Source organism: Palaemon carinicauda, chromosome 30 (genome assembly GCF_036898095.1).
Source record: "Palaemon carinicauda isolate YSFRI2023 chromosome 30, ASM3689809v2, whole genome shotgun sequence".
Lineage (NCBI taxonomy): Eukaryota > Metazoa > Arthropoda > Malacostraca > Decapoda > Palaemonidae > Palaemon > Palaemon carinicauda.
The window spans coordinates 86867285-86890977 of NC_090754.1; the positions used below are offsets into that span (position 1 = coordinate 86867285).

The 23693-nt window shown below is 47.1% G+C and overlaps 1 protein-coding gene across 3 annotated transcripts in view; it reads right to left on the reverse strand.

Moving 5' to 3' along the window:
* Positions 1-20173, reverse strand: part of LOC137623337 (dnaJ homolog subfamily C member 25 homolog) — a 52679-nt gene extending 32506 nt beyond the window's left edge. For all 3 annotated transcript variants that reach the window (XR_011040600.1, XM_068354147.1, XM_068354146.1), the window contains exons 1-2: positions 19986-20173; positions 6593-6734 (exon numbers count right to left, since the gene is read on the reverse strand). Coding sequence is in view for 2 of the 3 variants with exons in the window: in XM_068354147.1 (XP_068210248.1) it covers positions 6593-6734; positions 19986-20085 (242 nt within the window). In the remaining variant the exon portion in view is untranslated. The remainder of the gene's footprint in view (positions 1-6592; positions 6735-19985) is intronic.
* Between the last annotated feature and the right edge of the window lie 3520 nt (positions 20174-23693).

Here is a 23693-nt window from a genome sequence, read left to right on the forward strand (position 1 = left end):
AGAACGTGGGCGCATATGCGCATGTGGGCGCGCATAATGCGTGATGGAGCTATGCTCCTGTTGGAGCGTATGCGCGTGTTGGCGCATATGTCCTTTATGCCCTGTGTTAGGGTTTAGTGATGGGGCCTAACGAGCTACTAAGGAGCGTTCGTCAGGTCTCGTTGGCGCGTAGCGCGTATGTGGTTGGCGCGCAATAGCGTACTTTGGTGGAGCCTTTTTAGGCCCATGAAAAAATGGGGAAGGAGGGGAGCCTGTCTTACCTCTAACTGCGGCCAATCTAGTGGGGGTTGGACGAATAAGACCAATACCAAGCGGTAAACCTGTTAGTCAGTAGAGCTTATGTTATAAGAGCAAATCTCCATAGAAATTGCCTTCCGGACAGGAAACTGGTCGGTAATTACCAAACGCATCCAACCAATTCCAAGAAGAGATTGAGACGTATCTTCAATCCATTGTTGGATGGGCAATAAGCATAAGTCTACTACGGAGTAGTAACACCAAACTGTGAGCATGCCATGCAAATGGGTGTAGCCCGACGAAGTCGTTTCCGGAACTCAGTAAGAAAACTGTCCTTAGGACAAAAACGTTCGTAGTTCTCTGTCTCCAATCGGTAAACTAGCATAAGTATTGAATGCTCCCTACTAGGGAACAGATATGCTTATGAGAAGTTTCCGGTCAAAGTCATTGTGGGAGATTAAGACTTCCAATCGGGAAAAAGGAAGAAGAGCTTATTAAAAGGCAGAACGTAAATGCTGTATGTCTGGTTACAGGAACAGTAGCCAAATAATGTACTGAATAACCTGGTTTCAGTAAGGGATATAGCTATACAACTTGATAGAACGGAGTTCTAATTGCAAGATGTATATAGCCCTTATTGGCAGAAAGATCGCTTACATGCATATGTACTTACCCATCTGGGCTGGCGCATGCGTAATCTCTGTCTCCAAGAAACGTTTGCTACGAATCCGGTTGTGGGTATAATGTATGTGTGATGAATCACAACATTATTGCCCAAGGAACTCTTGATCATTGACTAGCTGTAGTAATTTTTTGAATGAGAGCGCATATGTTCTCAAACAAAATATGCAGTTATAAAAGCGATCATTTCTCCTTTGGTTTGGCCCTCCTCTTTATGGCAGTGGCTAGCCAGCATTCATACACAGACAAGGATGTCTGGTTCCCTGTGGGCTTGGTTTGAAACGTTCGTAAATGTAATGAAAAGCTGCCCACGCTGTTGCTATCATTCTAATACTTGAACTAACACTGCTCCTTAGGGACAAATTGCTTAAAACAATAAGCCTGTAAGGGTAGAATAAAAAGTCTCAGAAGCCTATCATGTAAAACGATGAGTCGTTGTACCCGGGGTACAATGACGGGATGCGGCTGACTCAATCGATCGGTAGAACCCGAGTTTATGACAATAACTTCACGGTTTTGTCTTGGAAAGAATGCATGCTCCGGGAAGGCTTATGGCTTTATGAAGTTTTAACAACACCCGTTGAAGTTATGTAAAACTTCTCAGGAACAAGAGCTTCCCAATAAGTGTGAAGTCGCGTATGTGGGGGTTTGCTTCAACAAGATCATACATTAGATTACCATCGACCGCTTACCCGGAGTTACCATCGAAGGCTTTCTCGCTAGCGAGAAAACTACAGTCTAATTCATGCAAGGCCTGCATGGGGAAATAAACTGGAATGTAAAAAAAAAATTTTCATTCCCCGCTAGTTTCCGCCCCATCAGTTGAGGATTTCTTGATGACGAGAAAGGATCACAAGCTGCCTGCTAACCCCACCACTCCAAGTGGGAGGGTTGAAGGAAAATGAAGATGCTTAATTCGAAAACGAAAGGATCGGTGCTGGCGAGACCAGCCTTGCTGACATAGTAATCAGCTGGGAGTGTAGAGTGACGAAACAAGTCATGCTACGCTGGAAAACCCATCCCATGGGGCGGGGGGTACGTTGACCATACCATAGTTTTCAGAAAAAACTCTGGATCGCGGGAACCAAGAGATTCAGCGCATCGAGAACCTAGGGGTACTGAATTTATTTTGTGAATTTCTTTCTATTTCGCGCGACCCTAAGGTATCGTTGTGACGAGAACCCGCAGGAACTCTGTTACTGATTCCTGAAGGAATCTTCAGTTATCGTGTCGTGTGAACTCACCAGGTTCCTGCGACCAGAAACATGATCAGAACCCAAAGGAACTATGTCATAGTTACCTGTAGGGAGACGGAAACCCCTAAGCAGTAGGCATCCCTCAGGGTTTAGGAATCTTGGCAGGTTTCTGAACCTTCTTGCCTGTGGGAGGCTTCCCGGCAGGCAAGAGTGACACGGGCCTACCCTCAGGGATAGGGTTCGGGCATTGTCGCTTGGGAGACTGCTGTGTCTGAGGCCTATGAGACTGGAGAGACTGATGGGTGTCTCTCCTTGCAGGAGTTACCCTCTGCAGCCAGAAAAAGAGATGGTATTTCGTCCGAGGACGAGGTAACCACTGAAGTGAGGTGAGTTTGGTTACGCGAGGATGGCAAACCGCGAGAACCCTCTCTAAACTGAGACGTGGGAACGTCAAGTGCTGGCGCTTGAAAAGCGCCGCGCGACACAGCGCAGGAGAGAGCTGGGTCCAGAGGTAAAAGCCAGGTGGGGGAGCAACAGAGGGCCGTGAACCTCGATCATGTGCTCTGTCAGAACTCGCGCAGCGAGGAACCGTGTGGATAACGCCTATTGGATGGAAAACAGGAAGCGGGCTGCGCGAGCCTGAGGGTTAAACACAGCGCTGATCACGCGCACGAACACTACATGCACTTTACTTACTTTACTTTGATGGCTGCTTTTCCGGTCCCATACAGCAGGGGAACCCCACTCTCTACAGGACCTCCACTGTCGTTTCATCTTATTCATTCAGAGTATTTAACGTTTCATGTCTCATATTCTTCATTTATCTGTCATAAGAGTAAAACTCTTGAAGACAATGGTCACGCACATGGAGATCGTTGCGCGTGTACACTCCGTGTGACGAGACAGAAGACTGTCTGCCATAAGAGTAAAACTCTTGATGATGATGGTCGCGCGAGTAGCGTTGATCGCGCACCTAGAGTTCAAAGACTCTTTGTCAGTAAGAGTAAAACTCTTGATGACGATGGGCGCGCGCGTAGCACTGATCGCACGTCGAGTCCAAAAACTTTGTTACAGGAGTAAAACTTTTGATGATAATGGTCACGCGCGTAGCGCTGATTATGCGCACGCGAACACTCCACACACCTAGAGTCCGAAGACTCTCTGTCAGAGTAAAACTCTTGATGACAATGGTCGCGTGCGTAGCACTGATCGCACGCCGAGAGTCCAAAGACTCTGTCATAAGAGTAAAACTCTTTAAGACAATGGTCACGCGCATGGAGATGGTTGCACATGTACACTCCGCACGACGAGAGTCAGAAGACTGTCTGTCATAAGAGTAAAACTCTTGATGATAATGGTCGCACGCAGAGCACTGATTGTGCGCACGCGAATACACTGTGCGCCTAGAGTTTGAAGACTCTCTGTCATTAAGAGTAAAACTCTCGATGACAATGGTCGCGCGCCGAGTCCAAAGACTCTGTTATAAGAGTAAAACTTTTGATGACAATGGAAGTACGCATAGCGCTGATCACGCACACGCGAACACTCTGCACACCTAGAGTCTGAAGACTCTCTGTCATTAGAGTAAAACTCTTGATGACAATGGTCGCGCGCCGAGTGTCCAAACACTCTGTCATAAGGGAAAAAATCTTGAAAACAATGGTCACGCGCATAGAGTTGGTCGTGCGCATGGAGATGGTTGCACGTGCACACTCCACGCGACAAGAGTCAGAAGATTGTCTGTCATAAGAGTAAAACTCTTGATGCTGATGGTCACGTGTGTAACGCTGATCGCGCACACGCAAATATTCCGCGCGTTAAAGAGTCCGAAGACTCTCTGTCATAGGAGTAAAACTCTTGATGATGATGGTAGCGCGTATCGTTGATCATATGCGCGCGACGAAAGTCCAAAGACACTGTCACAAGAGTAAAACTCTTGATGACAATATCGTTCATCACGAGAGCCTACAGGTTCAGCGATACCGAGGTTACGAGACCCCAAAGGGTCAGCGTAACTGGAAAACCGCAGTCTCCCTGCCACAAGACCCCGAAGGATCAGCGTGGCTAAAGGCACAAGAGCACGAAGGATCAGCGTAACCTGTGTTGCGAGACCACGAAGGGTCAGCGCAACAGAAACCGAAGTTTCCTTGTCATGAGACACCGAAGTGTCAGCGTGACTAAGGGCATGAGAGCCCAATGGTTCAGTGTAACCTGTGTTGCAAGCCCCGAAGGGATAGTGCAACAAGAAACCGAAGTTTCCTTGTCACACGACCCCGAAGGGTCAGCGTAACTGATGGTACGAGAGCCCGAAGGTTCAGCGTAACCATTGTTACGAGAGCCCAAAGGCTCAGCATAACTGAAACCCACAGGTTCTAAGTCATGTGAACTAGAAAATCCAGTGCGACGGAGGCCCGAAGGACTCTTAAGGTCATGAGAACCCGCAGGATCATCACGAGAGCCCGTGGGGAAAACCAGCAAATTCAAAAAGATGTCTCCTCACAGCACGATGAGCAGAACGTACAGGATGGAGAGGGGTCACAAACCCTTCCACCCTACGATCCTCCAAAGAGGAAAGCAGAGCAGACTCCGCTCAAGGGAGAGACTGATACAGCTCTAAAGATACCTCCTCCGCAGGGGAGGCTTGTAACGTCGCTCAAGACAAGGCTCTCGCTCCACCCCTGGAGGAGAATCATAAGAGTAAGGGGGACCACCGATGCCCAGAGGCGGTCTTCTCTCGAGAACGAGAGACTCGTTCCCCAGGAGGGGAAACTTGCTTCGGAGAAAGCTCTGCCACCACCCCTGCTGGATCAGCAAACTCCTCGGCGTTGGAAACAGGCTCAAGGCCTGACCGACGGGCTGAAGCGCCTGTGACAAACCGTAGCTCTAACACAAAAGCTGAACATAAGTTTTCTCTTAGGAACGTGAGGAAAGTTCTCCCGAAGGAGGACATCGCCTAACACAAGCTTTCTCCCGGCTCTATAGGAAAAAAGTGTAGGTGTAATAATCTCTCTCGCGAACGAGAGAAGTCCTCCCGAAGGAGAGCATCAACTGAGACAAGCTTACTCCAGCACTATGGAAAAAAAAGAGTAAGCGTAATAATCTCTCACGAGCGAAAGAGAAGTCCTCCCGAAGGAGGACATCCCCTAAAACAAGCTTTCTCCCAGCTCTATGGGGAAAAAGCATAGACGTAACAATCTCTCTCACGAATGAGAGAGAAGTTATCCCGAAGGAGGAACAAGCCTTGGACTAGCTTTTCCCCAGCTCAAGGGGAAGAAGCACAGCCTTCGGCAACGAGATAGCAGAAGCAGATCTCGTCGAGCTGTCAGCAATTCTTCCCGGTTGCTGAACGGCTGAAGTAGGAAAGCTCTTTCTCGGAAGATGGGTACAGCCCAACTCCGGGTAAGGTTAACAATCCGTCATAAGGGAAGGCTCTCCAACCCGTGGAGGCGAACCTCCTAGCAGCACTCTATGCTTCCCATCAACAATCCTTGTTCAAGTTGAACGTTGGCAATGAGTGCTACCTCGTAATGTGGGCCGGTCAAGAGCTGCCACAGGAAGCGCAGGACATTGACTGGAGAGGCCGAAGCCATTGGCCTTGCTTTCTACGACACTGCTATCTGTTAGAAAGGGAAATAAAAGTTGTGATGAATTACAATTCATAACTCCACTGCATAACATGAACTATTTGGGGAATAAGTAACCTTCCTTGTAAGAGAATTCCTCGAAAGAGAGCGGAACTGTTATAAACTTGACTGAAGTACTAAAACAAACACACAGGAGTGTTGAGGAACTGACGGCCACCCACGTAGGGGAATAGTGGTATCAACAAATTGACAATTACCTTATGGCATAGACCGTTGGATACATTGTCAACTTTAATTAAAGTTGCAAGTATTTAACAACATATGATTATGTTTCCATTTATACATATATACATGCATATATATGTATAAGATAAAAACACACAAAAAAGAAAAAATAAACAGAAAAACAATCATGGCAAGTCTTTGCGGGAGAGAAAGGTAGCATGTCCGTCCTCTACTGAGCCATAAAGTAAAGTGGTTACTCAGCCGAGAGGTGCGAATGAGCGGGGTAGCCAGCTACCCCATCCGCCAACTAGCGGATGGGGTAGTTATCCCTCACTAAAATTATCATGGTTCGTCTTTCAGCTACGCCAAAAGTAGCACCCCTCTAAATAGCGGAGGATTTGTATTTACGCCGGAACAACTATGGAATCATAGCCAGTTGTATCATTAATTAACATGAACATTGTTTAATTAACCAATACCATATTGTCCATAAATAATCATATCTTCTATCATTTGGGACTTGGTGTGCATATTACAGTACAGTACACTTATGTAAATGGATTAGAGAGTAAAATATATTAAAAGTAGGTTGCTACAGCAAGATTTATAGCAGATGATAATTGTCCAGTTGAGTACTGAATTAGATAAATAAACCTTCTAAATACTTACGCTGTTGAGAGAAGCCTAAACCTTTCCTCAGCAACTTTCTTATCTTCTGGATCTAGAAACTTATCTGGATGAGTCTTGGAAGCAACTGCTCGGAAAGCTCTTTTCACATCTTGTTTGGTAGCTTCACGTGTTATTTCCAAAACTATAAACAAGAATATTAAGTGAACCGATTAGATTAATCATTTTACAGTGAGTTGCTTACAAAGAAAATTGAATAAAAACTTACTTTACAGGTAACAAACATTATGCAATTCCAATGTCAAAGCATGAGTGCAATATCATCAATACTTAAAAGTAAATTGTATTTTTTCCAAGGTATACAAACCTCAATTTAATATGGGAGATACAGTTACACAAACTGGCAAGGTAAATAGGTAATTACAGGTGGGATTCACCCATCCTCCTACCCGTCAGAGTCAATTAATGTGTGAACTTCGACCTCGGCACCGTGAGGGGTGTGATCGACTTGAGACTATTTTATCAAGTGACATGTTTGCACAGCTAGTAAAAATGACAAATTTGGAAGCAATTTGTATTCTTCCTAACGATACAAACCTGTAGCTATTATGAAAGGACAAGCGATTACAATTTAGCGAGGGTTAACCACACATACAGCTATTTAGCGGGAGGGTAGGAAGGGGTAGTAGCTAAACCCTCTCTCTCACTCACACACCTGTGACTGTGCTTCACTTTGCTTGGAGGTAGGACTTCAAGGGGGACTGGGTTGGAGGGAAAATCTGTATACTATAAATAGCTACAGGTTTGTATTGTTAGGAAAATACAAATTACTTCTAAATTCGTCATTTATTCTATAACTGGAATACAAACAACGCTACTTATAGGGGTTGACTTACCCTTTGGAGGATGGACGTCCCTGCCAATATGACAAATTCGAAGATAATTTGTATTTTTCCTAACCATACAAACCTTAGCTATTTACAAAGGGTTTACTTTTAGCGCAGCTGAAATGACGAGCCAATAGTTTTTAACGAGGGTTAATTACCCCCACGCTAGTTAGCGGGGGGTGGGGAAGGGTAGCTTGCTACCCCTCCCCCCTCCACACACCGGTGACTTGCTTCACTTCACTTAGAGGTAGGACTTGACTTGGGGGTCAGGGATGGCGGGCACATATGTGTAAATAGCTAAGGTTTGTATGGTTAGGAAAAATACAAATTATCTTCGAATTTGTCATTTGTTCCGTAACCGAAATACAAACCACGCTATTTACAAAGGGTGACTTACCCCTTAGGAAGGGTGGAAAGTCCCCAGCCTTACTGACTTCGGCTTGCCCGGGGGCTCGATCCCTTAGTGAGCAGCACTAGAGAGAGGGAGCCCCTGTACCTCACAGGTTCCTAGCATCGCTAGGAACGAGTGGCCTACATAAGTAGTGTGAGGAGGAGAGTGTGACTCGTCCTATGAAGTTGACCTTGAGACCTTCAGATAGGAATTCTAGGATAGGACGTTCCCCATACCACCTCGTCAGGGTATGGGAGACGCAACAGTATTAAGCTTAATACTAGGAGCACAAAGAAGCATGGGTTACCTGCAGAGGTCGAGGTCAGCTATGCGAGGACCAGGATGCTGCTTCCCCAAGAGAGGGGAGAATGAAGAAAGAAGTAAGGGTCAGACATACTCTTTCATTCACACAGACTAAGACCGGGTAACAACGCCCTCAACCTACTGCTACTTGTCCAAAAAGGAGCCTGAGGTTAGACCAGCTGTTGTGCAGCCACCACAGGGCCGATAGAGAACGTATCGAGGCTCCTGTGGGTCACGTCTTGCAGGTAGTGGGCTGTGAAGGTCGTTTGACGCTTCCAGACCCCCGCTTGAAGTACCTGCGTCACAGAGAAGTTTCTCTTGAAGGCCAGGGATGTAGCAATACCCCTGACATCGTGGGCCCGAGGGCGACGTGACGGAGGAGGGTCAGGATTCAGGGCATGGTGGATAACCCTTCGAATCCAAGCAGAGATGGTGTTCCTTGTGACCCTCCTCTTTGTCCTGCCTGTGCTCACAAACAAAGCTCGCACATGAGGACGGACTGCAGCCGTTCTCTTCAAGTAGTACCTCAGACACCTCACTGGGCATAGTAGCAGCTGGTCTGGGTCGTTTGTTACAGAACGGAGACTCGCGATCCTGAAAGAGTCGAACCGAGGATCCGGCACTCCAGGATTCTGAGTCTTGGCTACAAACTCAGGGACGAACCTGAACGTTACCTCCCCCCATCCCCTTGAATGGGCGATGTCGTACGAGAGACCATGAAGTTCACTAACTCGCTTGGCCGAGGCCAAGGCGAGTAGGAAAGCCGTCTTCCAAGACAGGTGGCGATCGGAGGCCTGGCGTAATGGCTCGAAGGGAGGTCTCTTGAGAGACCTGAGAACTCGAACCACGTTCCAAGGAGGGGGTCTCACTTCCGACTGGGGGCAGGTAAGCTCATAGCTACGTATGAGTAAAGAGAGTTCTAGCGATGAAGAAATATCCACGCCCTTCAATCTGAAGGCCAAGCTTAAGGCTGAGCGATAGCCTTTCACTGCCGAGACAGAAAGGCGCATTTCTTCTCGCAGATACACAAGGAAGTCCGCTATTGCTGGAATAGTGGCATCGAGTGGAGAGATACCCCTTCCACGACACCAACCACAAAAGACTCTCCACTTCGCTTGGTAGACTCCCTCAGAGGACCTTCGCAGGTGCCGAGACATTCTCTCCGCAACCTGTTGCGAAAAGCCTCTCTCCGCGAGGAGACGCTGGATAGTCTCCAGGCGTGAAGCCGAAGCGAGGCTACGGCCCTGTGAGGGACACCGGAGTGGGGTTGTCTGAGAAGCTCGTGTCGTGGAGGAAGCTCCCTTGGGAGTTCCGTCAGGAGTTGCAGAAGGTCCGGAAACCATTCCGCGTGATGCCATAGCGGAGCTACTAGAGTCATGGAACAGTTGACCGATAGTCTGGTCCTGTTGAGCACCCTTCTCATCAGACAGAATGGTGGGAAGGCGTACACGTCGATGTTGTCCCACCGTTGCTGGAAAGCATCTTGCCAGAGTGCCTTGGGGTCCGGGACTGGTGAGCAGTACAGGGGCAGCTTGAAGTTCAAGGCTGTCGCGAACAAGTCCACCGTCGGGGAACCCCACAAAGTCATGACTTTGTTGGCTATCTGAGGATCCAAAGACCACTCGGTACTCACTATCTGCGAAGCCCTGCTCAGACTGTCGGCGAGCACATTCCTCTTGCCAGGAATGAAGCGAGCTGATAGTGTTATCGAGTGGGTTTCGGTCCACCTCAGAGTCTCTACTGCAAGATGGGATAGCTGTTGCGAAAAAGTGCCTCCCTGCTTGTTGATATAAGCCACTACCGTGGTGTTGTCGCTCATCACCACCACGGAGTGACCCGCCAGGAACCGTTGGAACTGTTGAAGGGCCAGAAAGACGGCCTTCAATTCTAGCAGGTTGATGTGTAGGCACTTTTCTGATTCTGACCAAAGGCCTGAGGCCCTCTGGTTCAGAACGTGCGCCCCCCACCCTTCTTTTGACGCGTCCGAAAACAGAGTCAATTCCGGGGGAAGGACGAGAAGACTCACTCCCTTTCGCAGGTTCTCGTCGGCCAGCCACCACCGCAAGTCCGTCTGTTCCAGAGACCCCATTGGGATCAGAGTATCCGGGGAATCGGATCCTTGATTCCACCGGGACTTGAGCCGCCATTGAAGGGATCTCATCCTGAGGCGGCTGTTTGGAACCAGACGGGCCAGGGAGGATAGGTGGCCCAAGAGACGCAACCACGATTGGGCGGGGAGTTCTTTTCGCCTGAGGAAAGGTTCCGCCACCCTCCTCAGCCTTGCTATCCGGTCGTCTGATGGAAAGGCTTTGTGGAGATTGGTGTCTATTAGCATGCCTAGATAAACCAGTCGTTGGGACGGCTGCAGAGAGGACTTCTCGAGGTTTACCACGATCCCCAGATCCTGGCAAAGATCTAGAAGCCTGTCTCGGTGTCGAAGAAGGGTCGACTCCGAGTCTGCTAGGATCAGCCAATCGTCTAGGTAACGAAGGAGACGAATGCCGTTCCTGTGCGCCCAAGTCGAAATCAGGGTGAACACTCTGGTGAACACCTGAGGAGCTGTGGAGAGACCGAAACACAGCACCTTGAACTGGTAGATCTTGTTGTCTAGGCAGAATCTCAGGTACTTCCTGGAAGACGGATGGATTGGGATCTGGAAGTACGCATCCTTTAGATCCAGTGTACACATGAAGTCTTGTGGTCTCACCGCAAGTCTGACCGTGTCTGCTGTCTCCATGCTGAACCGGGTTTGTTTGACAAACCTGTTCAGAGCCGAGAGATCGATGACGGGTCTCCAGCCTCCAGTAGCCTTCTTTACAAGAAAGAGTCGACTGAAGAAGCCTGGAGAGCCGTCCACGACCTCCTGGAGAGCACCCTTCTCGAACATGGTCTTGACTTCGGCCTGAAGGGCCAGCCCCTTTGCCGATCCCATGGCATAGGAGCTCAACGACACTGGATTCGCTGTCAGGGGAGGTTGAGATGACGTGAACGGGACGCGATAACCTTGGCCGATCACTGAGATCGTCCAAGCATCGGCCCCGAGATGTTGCCACCTGCGGACGCAACGCTGAAGGCATCCCCCCACAGGTGGACACGCAGGGGGACTGCCACCCCTAGGGCTTGCGGCCGCGGCCGCCACCCCTAGAAGTCTTGCCTCCCCTGGAGGACTTACCACCCCTCTTGACCTTGGCTGGAAAGGGCTGGGGCTTAGACACCACTTTCTTAGCTGCCGGTGCCTGTTTTGGAGCCTTACGAGGCTGTTGCTGCTGTTGTGGCGGGGCTGGAGGCTTATAGGGCCGAGTTGTAAGGGCCCTGTGGAGGAGGGAGTCCGTGCTGGATTTCCTCCACCTCTCAGCCGTTCGCTCCAAGTCTTGAGGCTCAAACAGGCTCTCCCCCAGGAGGGAGGCATGTCGGAGCCTACACACATCTACGGCGGGGACCTTCGGATGGAATCTCTCGGACACAGCATCGCGACGCTTCAACACCGAGTTGGCCCACAGAGTGGTAACCTGGTGCGCCAAGAACTCGATGGAGCGGGTGCCCGAGAGCAAGAAGGTCTCTAGGGCCTTCCTATTGGTCTCCTTGGACAAGTCCTCAGATCGCAATAGGATGCCCAGAGATCCTAGCCAGAAGTCCAGCCACGAAGTGGCCTGCATGGCACACTTAGCGACCTTCTCGTGGTTAAGGATCTCTGCCGCCGAGAAAGACACCTGCCGGGCAGAGAGTTTCTCCAAGGGAACTCCCTTCGCCAGCTCCTCCACAGAGTGATGGAGAGGAAGAGCGAGGTTGTGCTCACCCAGGATCTCGAAATACCTCCTCTGCTAAAGGCGAGGAGGAGGGATGAGTTTGTTCCCGGCAGTGGAACGACTGGAGGAGGCAAGAAGTGCGAGCTGAGCATTGGCCCTAGCTCTGGCACTCTTCAGCCCCCGAGACCAGGGCAGAGCTGCACTGGTCTTAGGGGCCTTCCGAACGTCGAACACTTCATCCAGAATCGTGTCTTTGCCTTCACGGGGGGGGGATGACTGGATCCGTAAAACTGTTAAGTTGCCTTATCAGGCTTAGGACCTGCCAGAAGGCATGTTCGGACTCTTGCTGTTCTCCTCCCTGCGGGCTGGCAGCTAAGTCTCCTGCCCCAGGAATCTCTTCCTGGGGTGATACGTGGACATTCCCCTGGGTAGTCGTGGGTTCCTGTCGAATCCTTGCAGAGGATTTAGGGATGGTCTTGGAATCCTTGGGCTCCCTCCTAGGAGGGATACAGGATCCCAACAACGAGGTTCGAGGGGCCCCTTCCTCACGAGACGATTCTCCTGCCTGAAGCGAAGTCTCCCCCCCTGGTGCCGAGGGGAAGACTACCGGTCCACTGGACTCACCTGAGGACGGAAAGGCCTCGTCCACGGGAGAAGGAGAGAGTACTCGTGCAGGAGAGGGGACCCTCGAGACCGACCTCTTGGGAACCAACTTCGCCCTGGGGGAAGTCACCACGAAGTCCACTCCTCTCTTTCTCTTCAGCGTAGGAGAGACAGCCGCTGGTTTGTTACCCTGGCCGGCGAGTGCTGGTTTCATAACCCTCACTAACGCCCGTGCCAGCGGACCAAACCAAGTCTGCTGCTCAAAGGACACAGAGTCCGAAATCCTCGCTAAGGTGAAAGGGATCGGGCGATCCTTTGGAGTGGACACAACGGTACCTGCCTGAAAAGAAGGTGGGGAAGAATGCTGTAATGACCTGTCCTCGTCCTGCAATACCAACCTGTGCTTGGATGGAGGTGATCCCGAGTGCCGTCTAGGAGCACGCGTCCCTGCTGCTACCACCGGCTGTGGAATTCGCCGCGAACTATGGTCGCGCGAGGGTGAATGGTCGCGCAAAGGCGAATGGTTGCGCGGGTGATCGCGCGGGCGCACAGGCGAGCGGTCGCGCGGGCGCGCAGGCGAGCGGGCGCGCAGGTAAATGAACACGTGTCCGAGGCGACGAACGCAAGCGATGGCGCGACAGCGAGGGATCGTGCTGCCGCGTAGGTGAAGAAGATCGCTGGTGATAATGACCACGTGATGGTAAGCGATGGCGAGCAGCATGTGTAGGTGAATGATCGCGCGCAATAGGGCGGTCGTTCAGGGTTGCGCGATGAGGAGCAGCATGCGTAAGCGGGCGATCGTTCAGGGTTGTGCGATGGCGAGCAGCATGCGCAGGTGAATGATCGCGTGAAAGGGTGCGATGGTGATCAGCATGCGCAGGAAGGCGATCGTTCAGGGTTGTGCGATGAGGAGCAGCATGCGTAAGCGGGCGATCGTGCAGGGTTGTGCGATGGCGAGCAGCATGCGCAGGTGAATGATCGCGAGAAAGGGTGCGATGGTGATCAGCATCCGCAGGAAGGCGATCGTTCAGGGTGTTACGATGAGGAGCAGCATGCGTAAGCGGGCGATCGTGCAGGGTTGTGCGATGGCGAGCAGCATGCGCAGGTGAATGATCGCGAGAAAGGGTGCGATGGTGATCAGCATCCACAGGAAGGCGATCGTTCAGGGTGTTGCGATGAGGAGCAGCATCCGCAGGAAGGCGATCGTTCAGGGTGTTGCGATGAGGAGCAGCATGCGTAAGCGGGCGATCATGCAGGTTCGTGCGATGGCGGGCAGCATGTGAAGGTGATCGCTGGCGAGCTGGTGATCGCTGGCGAGCAGAAGGTCGACGCGTGTCCTGTGAGAGGATAGGTTCACGAGCAGGAACGGGAAGATCGCTGGCGCGTTGGCGAACATGTGTTTCTGACACACGCGCAGCACGATGTTGCGTAGCCACAGGACTAGGTGGATGGTGAGCAGGGAGTTCAGCAGGAACTAAAGGGTGGTCAGAGACCGCAGGGCGATGGTCCTCAAATGAGCGCTGACGCTCGGAAGAGAGCTGACGAGCAGGAGAGCGCTGGCGAGGGGGGCGAACCTCAGGAGAGAGCCGACGAGCAGGTGAGCGTCGGCGAGCAGGAGATCGTCGACGAGCAGGAGATCGCTGGCGAGCAGGAGATCGCTGGCGAGCAGGAGAGCGCTTGTGCGCTGGCCCTGCTCGCGTAAGGGAAGAATCCCTTAGCCCCGAAGGGACCGTTGCCCGTCGGGTGACGAGTTCTCCAGAAGGCGAAGATCCGGCAGGAGATGGTGAGCGGTAGCGGTCTGCAGAGAGGTTCATCGGTTGAGGCTGACGAGGAGAGTCCCCCCCGGAGGACGAAGACCCAAAAAGGCGCCTCTTAGTCCCCCTGTAAGGGGAAGGGAGGCCCTTGTGGCGTAGAGGGCGGTGAGCCTTACGGCGGAGGCAGCCTCGGGGGAGATCGTCGGGACTATCGGTCCTCCGAAGGGGAGTCTCCTTCAAAACACTTCTCTCAGAAGGAAGCTGGGCAGCAGTCGAGACCGAAGGACTCACTTCCCCCTTCGAAGGATGCACGGAAGGAGGAGGAGAGCCTAGAGCACCATCACCAGCAACAGCACCTGCTTATTATCAATAACCTCCCCCGGAGGAGGAGGGGGAACCGCCTCGCTATGGGAGGCGACGCCCTCTCCCCCCACCGAAGGTAGGGAAACAGAACAAGGGCCTGCGCTCCCACTCGGACGACTCTCCTTAGGAGGCGGACGAGGGGGAGCTTCGGAGGAGGTTTGGGCGGCGGAAGAAGAGTCCCGAGAACCTTCCTCCTTCAAGGCTAACCCCGGAGGAGAACGGTCTCTCTTGGACTTCTTCTTACGCCGACGGCCAAACCTCTCCCACTGGGAGGCAGACCACTCCCTGCACTCACGGCACATGTTATCCTGGTCGCACCGTCGGCCCCGACATTGAGGGCAGAGGGTGTGAGGATCCGTAATCACGTCCGACATGAAAGTCCCACAAGGACGGCCGGCAACTCCAGGGCATGTACGCATATTAAATAAAAGAAAATAACTGAAGGTCAACTTCCAACCAATCACACAAGCTGAAAAGAAAAAGAAGAAAATTAAAGGCTGTCACGAAGGCGATGAACAGACACGTCTGATCACCGCCGAGCCAAAAGTGAAGTGAAGCAAGTCACCGGTGTGTGGAGGGGGGAGGGGTAGCAAGCTACCCTTCCCCACCCCCCGCTAACTAGCGCGGGGGTAATTAACCCTCGTTAAAAACTATTGGCTCGTCATTTCAGCTGCGCTAAAAGTAAACCCTTTGTAAATAGCGTGGTTTGTATTTCGGTTACGGAACAACTAGCTTTTTAGCTTTACCAGGGGATTACCCTATATGTGTGTGTTAGCATATAAAGTGGAAACCCTAAACCTCACTAAACCTTGCTATGCATGGTCCGCAGCCTACACAAGCTTTGTGTTGAGATCCTAGCAATGCGACTGTCAAGGTAAGAGTTCTTCCGAGTCAAAAGGTTCATCTGAGGTCACCAAGACATACCCAATACCACCTCACTAGGGTATGGGGACGCAACAGTACTGACACAATACTGTACTGTACTACGTTACACAAGGGAACAATGGTTTACCAGCAGTGGTTGAGGTTAGCCACGTCGACGACCCTGGATGCTGATTTTCCCAGGAGAGGGAAGGATAAAGAAAATAAAAGATCAGTCATTCCTTTTCATTCACTCAGACTAAAACCGGGTAACCAATGCCCTCAACCTCCAGCTACTTGTCCATTAAGAAGCCTGATATATTGAACCAGTTGTTGTGCAGCCACCACAGGACCGATTGAAAACGTATCGAGTCTCTTATGTCTTGCAGGTAGCGAGCAGTGAAGATCGTCTGATGCTTCCTTACGCCCGCTTGTAGAACCTGCACCACTGAATAGTTACATTTGAAGGCCAAGGATGTAGATATGCCCCCGACGTCATGTGCTCTAGGTCAACGTGTTGGAGGAGGATCCAGATTTAGTGATGGCACCTGGGGGCGAACTGCTGCTGTTCTTTTGAGGTAGTGCCTCAAACTCCTTAGTGAATATAGTAACAGATCGAATCTGAGTACGCTACCCCCGCATTTTGAGTCTACCACAAACACAGAGACGAAGCTGAAATTTACCTCTCCCCATTCCCTTGAATGAGCAATGTCATACAAGAGACCGTGAAGTTCACCGACTCTTTTGGCCGAAGCCAAAACGAGTAGGAACACCGTCTTCAACGTGAGGTGGTGGTCTATTGCCTGGCGTAATGGTTTGTAGGGAGGACCCTTTAGGACCGAAGAACTCAAACTCCGTTCCATAGAGGAGGTAAAGACATAACTTCTTATGAGGAGGGAAAGTTCCAGAGAAGAGAAAATGTCTAGCCCCTTCAGTTTAAAGGCAAGATTCAAGGCTGAGCGATAACCTTTTACTGCCGAAACCGAAAGGAGCATTTCCTCCCATAGATACACAAAGAACTCCACTATTGCTGGAATAGTGGCATCGAGTGGAAAGATGCCTGGTAGGCTGAGGCTGACAATCTTCGCAAATTTCAAGACATCCTTTTCGCAACCTATTGCGAAAAACCTCTCTGATTGAGGACATGCTGGATAGTCTCAAGGCTTTGAAGTTGCAGCGAAGCTACGGCTTTGCGTGTAGATGTGGATGTATAGTTGTCTGAGTAGATCGCGTTATGGAGGAAGTTCTCTTGGAAGCTCCAACAGGAGTTGCAGAAGGTCTATGAACCATTCTGCGTGAGGCCATAGCGGAGCTATGAGGGTCGTTGAGAGATTGACTGATGTTCTAGCCTTCATGAGTACTCTTCTCATCAGGCAGAACGGGGAAAAGGCGTTAACGTTGATGTTGTCCCACCGTTACTGGAATGCATCTTGCCGGAGAGCTTTGGAGTCTGGGACTGGGGAGCAGTACAACGGGAGCCTGAAATTCAGGGACGTTCCTAACAGATCAACTGTCCGGGAACCCCCTCAAAATCAGAACTTTTTTGGCTACTAGATTATCCAAAGATCACTCAGAGCCCACTAAGTCGCTCTGTCCAGGTTGTCTGTGAGCGCATTCCTTTTGCTGGGATTGAAGCAAGGTGATAGGGTCACTGAGTGGACTTCAGACCGTCTTAGTATTTCTACTGCAAGATGGGATAAGGGCTGCAAAAAAGTACAGCCTTGTTTGTTGATGTAAGCCACTACTGTGGTTGTTTTGCTCATCACCACCACCACAGAGTGGCCCGCCAAGAATTGATGGAACTGTTGAAGAAATAAGAAATTTATGCGATAGTACTTTTCGAACTCTGACCAAAGGCCTGAAGTCGTATGGTGCAGCATGTGGGCCCCCACCCTTCTTAAGTTGCATCCGTGAAGCGCATCGAGTCCATGGGGGAGGACGAGAAGAACGAAACCCTTTAGCAGTCTCATCTGCCACCCCCTGTTCGAGGTCCGTCCGTTCTTCTGGTCCCATGGGGATCATTATTTCTCATCTGAGAATAGGTCTTGCAACCTTCCTCAGCCTTACTACCCTGATAGGAAGGCTTTGTGCAGGTTGATGTCTATAATCATTCCTAAATATACCAGTCGTTGAGAGGGAAGCAGGGAGGTTTACCATGATCCCCAGATCTTGGCAAAGCCTCAGAAGCTTGTTTTGAAGCTGAAGAAGGGTTGCCACTAAGTCTTCTAGAATTAGCCAGTGGTGCAGATAACATAGGAGACAGATGCCTTTGGCATGGGCCTAGATTGAAACCCAAGTGAACACTTGAGGGGTTGCTGACAAATTGAAGCACCAAACCCTGAACTGGTATACCTTGTTGTGCATTACGAAACGGAGGTACTTTTTTTAAGATGGATGGACGGAGATTGAGTACGCATCCTTCAGATTCAACGAGAATATAAAGTCCTTTGGTCTTACTATCTGTCTGACCGTGGCTGATTTTTTCCATCTTGAATGGAGTCTGTTGAACATTTCAGAGCCTAGAGGTCGATGACCAGTCTCCAGCCTCCAGACACCTTTTACAAGAAAGAATAGACTGTAAAACCTTTAGGAGGAGAACATCCATGAAGAGAAAGCCTGCACAACTATTACATCTTGCCAAAGCAGAGAAGAGAGACAGTTTAGAGGGATAGACTCTACGATGGCCTCCTCAAGCACTAAAAGGGACTTGTACTTAACCCTTGAGGAACAGGAGTAATTTACCCCAGGACCAATATCCACAGTAGTTAAAACTGCTTGAAGCTTCCTTTGAGACTAAATTGTTCCCCCAAGGAACATTCTTTGGCAGAGGCAGTAGAGGAAGTTAATAATGCACTAAAAAATAGCTCTAGCTGGGGAGACAGGTTCCCTGTGAATCCCTAACAAAAGGGTAGCAGAACAAGATACCCTCCAACTTGGGGGTAGACCCAAAGGGTCCCATGGAGGTCGACGAAACATTCCATTCTCCCTGGACAAAATAAGTACATGTAATGTACTCGATCCCTGGAAGGACCTCTACCAGTCACTATTATGTAATTTGTCATACAGGGCTCATGAACCGGCTGCCAGAGTCCAGAGAAACAGTCACCGGGTAAGCTCTGTTACTCCCTCCTTTCCTCCCTGTCTTGGCTAGAGTACTAGTGATCGATGCTTGAGTGCTCACCTGCAAGCGGTACCACAGTAGTAGCTGTCACACCCAACTTACGTTCAACTTGATAGCACCCGAAGGAATGGCTCACAGGTGAGCTTCATTATTCCCTCCTGATGGAGGAGAGTGGGTCTCCAAAGGCAAGGGCACTCCTTCTATTCCTGGAAGGAAAGAAGTAAAGTGTGAAAAGACTGACATTCACCTTGTCCATTAAGATGACCATCATATCAGGCTCACATTTGTTCGACCAACTCCGCAGATACCAGTCAGAGGATGAGAAGTGATAAATACTCCAGAAGGAGACTATTATTATTCAACAGGAAGTAGATTAACCAGCATATTGAGTCAAGCTCGACTTACAGAGCTGGTCTCCAGAAGCGGGAGAGCCACTTCTAAAGGAACAGGGCATATCTCCTATGTCACAATGAGACATGAATATAAGAGCAATGCTCACCATCACCTGGCCTATGGAATTATTTGACAAAACCATGGACAGTAGGTGACATTTGTCACTTTTCCCAAAGGAGAAAAGTGAACTGTATACTAAAAATCCCAAGGAACTTTTGCTGTTACTTCTTATTCCTTATAAGAGGAGAAAGTATGGGAAAGAGGCGAGAAAGTATGGGAAAGAGGCGAGAAAGATGAGAATGTGAATTCACTCTTCGCTACATCATATCCTTGCTACCATGATTAGTTCAGATGTTCTGCCAATTATTTTACTAGAATTGTTCAAAGCGCCTATAATTAAGCTAGGATCATCTAATATTTTGTTCATCAAGGATATTGTACTATACAATAATTTTACCACCTACTTACATGCCCAAAGTATTAAAAGAATTATGTAGATAGAGTTAGTGTTACTATAAACCTTACAAACTACACCACTATTTTCTATCCTATGTAGCTTTTCCGAGAGCCTTTGTATATCAGCGGCCAGTTCTTAGTGTACATTAAAAGTGGACACCATAACTTCCCCCTCTAACCTTACCTACAAGCTGTGTCCTTACCTACTTATCTAACACGGGAGATAACGGACGTATTCTTAGTAAGCTATCATCATACATACAGGTGGTCATTATCATACTTACACCCCCTTTTCTAGTATATTTATGCCATGTTTACACCAGTTCCATAGAAAGGCAATACTCCCTTACCTAACCTAGGATGATATGGCCTTAAGGTACACGTGTTACCCACCTACTTAAATAAACTATTCTGGGACAAAGAATTCTTCCCGTAACAAAATATAATACCTGAACACAGTTGCCTGGCCTACCTTAAGCTAGCCTTAACCTATACTGTAGGTTCGCCAAACTATCGGCTTTTCAGTTACAATGAGATTTAAGTACTTTCATACTTACGTTCATAGCAATTACTCTCGCCGCAGTAATAATCCTCGACGGCTGCATTGGATCCTTGAAACACTATACATAATAAATAGATTAAGAGTAATCGACACATTTGACCTAAATTTCGTCGAATTCTTCTTCCGCGAGATCAGTTCATCAAAGTAGCAATCGTCTGCGAGTAGTGCCAGCTGGGCAATACTACATTCCACTGAACAGGATTAAAAGACATCATGTTGTAAAGGTTCTCGTTTTTCCTAATGTCCACTCAAAGTACAATCCTAGTTTATAAACATAAACAAGTAATGGAGCTTCTTTCGTTGGGTAAAAATCTTATTTTTTCCTACTAATTAATTGATAGTGAATTCTAAAACTGTCATACATTTCTTTTGTTTTGGTTGCTCCTGGCTAGATATATAGGGCTCACAACGTTATTAGTTCTATTGCAGTTTCATCAAGTTGTAAAGTTACCTCAGGATCAAAATGTGAACATAATTTGACTTACCAACCACTATAATCAATTCTTTTTAGAGAGGCAGATTTACACCGACTCACAGGGGTGCCCTTTTAGCTCGGAAAATTTTCCTGCTCGCTGATTGGTTAGACGAGATAATTCTAACCAATCAGATAGCAGGAAACTTTTCCGAGATAAAAGGGCACCGCTGCAAGTCAGTACAAATGCGCCTCATTAAAAAAAATTAAGTATAGTTTGCGGTTAGGTAAAAGTTTTATTTCCAAGTAAACAGAAAGAGTTTCATTCAACCTTGTTGACTTTTGAATGCTTCTTTAGTATTTCATATTCTCTGCACACAGAATAATAATGAAAATGAGGACTGTACTGTACATACTCCCGGTAGCCTTTGTCATCATGTGTGCAACAACTAAGTATAACTTTTGGTGAGCAATAAACGAGAAGTGTAGATTAGTGTAGAATGAAAATTTGTGGGCTAAACACCACTGTGATCGCTATCCTAGGAAATGTAGTATGGTATCCACTCAGATTCAGAATTATTATTATTATTATTATTATTATTATTATTATTATTATTATTATTATTATTATTATTATTATTATTATTATTATTATTATTATTATTGTTCATAATAATAATAAACAATGATTCACTAATCCGTTGAAAACTGTCGGTGTCGAGTGAGCAGCAACTTCTTGATAAACAAATGATCAATATTTGGTCTGCTATGAAACTTCATTATGAGTGATTGTAGACGAAGTAGGTTTCTTTGACAGCTGATGCTCTTTGGCAAAGTGTTCAATCTCATTCTACGCGTTTCCCTTTCCAGCTTAACACCCGTTCCTTGGATATCTAGTAAGGGCATGGAAAAATACCTGGCATGCTGAAGTTCAATGATCCTTAGTACCAGGGAATACTATTAAAAAAAAAACACTCATTCTGATATATAAATTGCACCATTGGCTTCTTAGTTAAACTGAATGTATGCCTTAAGCTGATTTTGTACTACCTCGATGGCACAAGCTGATTGCCCGAGCTGTTTCAAAATTCAGTGGTTTTGTTCTCAGGTCAACATTAGATATATAAAGCACGGAGACTCAAAGTATTTCATGCAATATTGTTCTTGTACTCTGGTGTGTACAAACGTAAAAATAAACACCGTCTTAAATGGTTTGTGCTCAAGTGGTTGGCACGTGAATATAGTTACAGATGGTTTCAAATGATTAGAACCATGATATGAACTACTGTCCAAAGACTATACAATAGGGAAACTGAAGACTTTTTTGTTTTCTAGGTGTTTCTATAATGTGGATTTGACAATAAACGAGCAGTAGGCCTATGCTGTGTGAAATGCTGAACACATTGGAATATATACAATAAAATTACTGTGAAGTAACTCTAGAGAGTAGGGTTCCCCTGCAGTATAGGATAAGAAAAATTGCCCTTAAAGTAAGTAAAGTAGATACCATTCGTAAAGTATGATGCAGTACGATCCTGCTACGGCAGCCTAAGACTACCCAACTACGTGCAAAAATAATTTTTATTGTTTGGCATACAGCCTAGGCCATTATTTTATATGGACTTTATATGTAGCTGATGAGGATGTATATTCATAATATCAAGTTTGTTTGTATAATGTGTAGGCCTATTATTTGCTACCAAGAGGTTTGATAAAGTTTATAACGTCACTGGTGGTAATGTTGCATTCTTACTTGCATACAAAAGTATCTGAAAAAAAAAAGCAAAAAAGAAAAAATGCACATTTCGCCTGTGGTTACATACATATTAAATACACGTTTTCGAAAAAAAAAAAACCACATTATATAAGATTTTCAGCATAACACGAATGCAAAAATCTACCAAGAATAAATGTTACAATTACACAAACTGTTGGAACAATTATTGACTATCATGAATGAGACAAAATTTGAAACAAGTCAATTTTATAAAAAAAAAATAACAGCAATATATATTAACGGAAATGCAACTTGAATAGTTATTCAACAATTTATTAAGATTCCTTTATCAATAAGACTGATTGGCATCGTTGCAAAGCTTTTACTTCTGTCAAAAAATGTAACTATTAAAAGAAAAGGAAAACGTTCACTCTTCTGGAGAAGCACTAATATTTTAGAAACAATATCAGATTGTTTACATACAACCGACTTTCTGCAACGTAGAAAAATAACGGGACATTCATGGCAAGGTGAGCTCCAACAATCAAATTCAGAGTGTGGTGTGACATAGCAGTTGATGACCTGTAGGTTTGTTCCCCATGGGAAATAAAAAGAAAAACAAATCAATGAGAGGAGTAAAATGTGTTTTCATTTGCATATTACTAATTTATTATAAATACTTGAGTGATAATTTTGAAGACATGTACAGTAATTAGAAATACTTTCGTATAATGCTCAGGATACATCACTCCACGTGTAGCTATTTTATATACTGTATGTTCACTATTTAATTCATGATTAAGGCCCCTAACAACTAGCGCAAAAACTGAACAAAATAACCCTATAATTTGCATTATTTGAAATACTTTTATTTCCGTAGGTATGAGAGCTGAATTCATCTATCCAATACTCTAAAATACAATATAAAATACGTTGGTGTAGGTACTAAAGTTTTTTGCTTAGTTTACTTTTTAATATTTTATAAATAAATTCAGGATTTTTTCAACGTTACGGTTGCTCAGTAAATCTATATTGTGCTTTGTTTCCCTATCTTCAGTTTGTTATATTATGTTCATATAATGAAATAAAAAAATAATTATCCTGATTATTTATTATATATAGAGATAATTAATTAGGATAAATTTTAATGAAAGCAGTGAAAAACAAAATGAGAAAACAGTACCAAGAATATTATTAGTTTGTCTCTATGTATTACATCTATGTATTAAATCTTACCAATTATATCACCTATTGAAGTTCTTCACATGTTTTACAATGACATTTAGTTAAGATAATATGAAAATATGATACTCGTTCTTCTTCTTTATAATTTCTTATGTCTAACTTGAGAATAACATAGTTTAGTAACCGACCGATAAAATTAGTTTTCTTTCGAATAAGCTGAATCAGGTTCGTTCGTTTTCTATCTACCGATATCATGGGTAGACTACAGTAAGCTGAAAGGACCATAGTGCATTTATCGCGGTGCTTCTCAATTGTCTTCAAGGTGGTCAGACATACGACCCACACCACGTATACAAAGCCTCTTTACGCAATTTTTTTTTTTAAGCAAA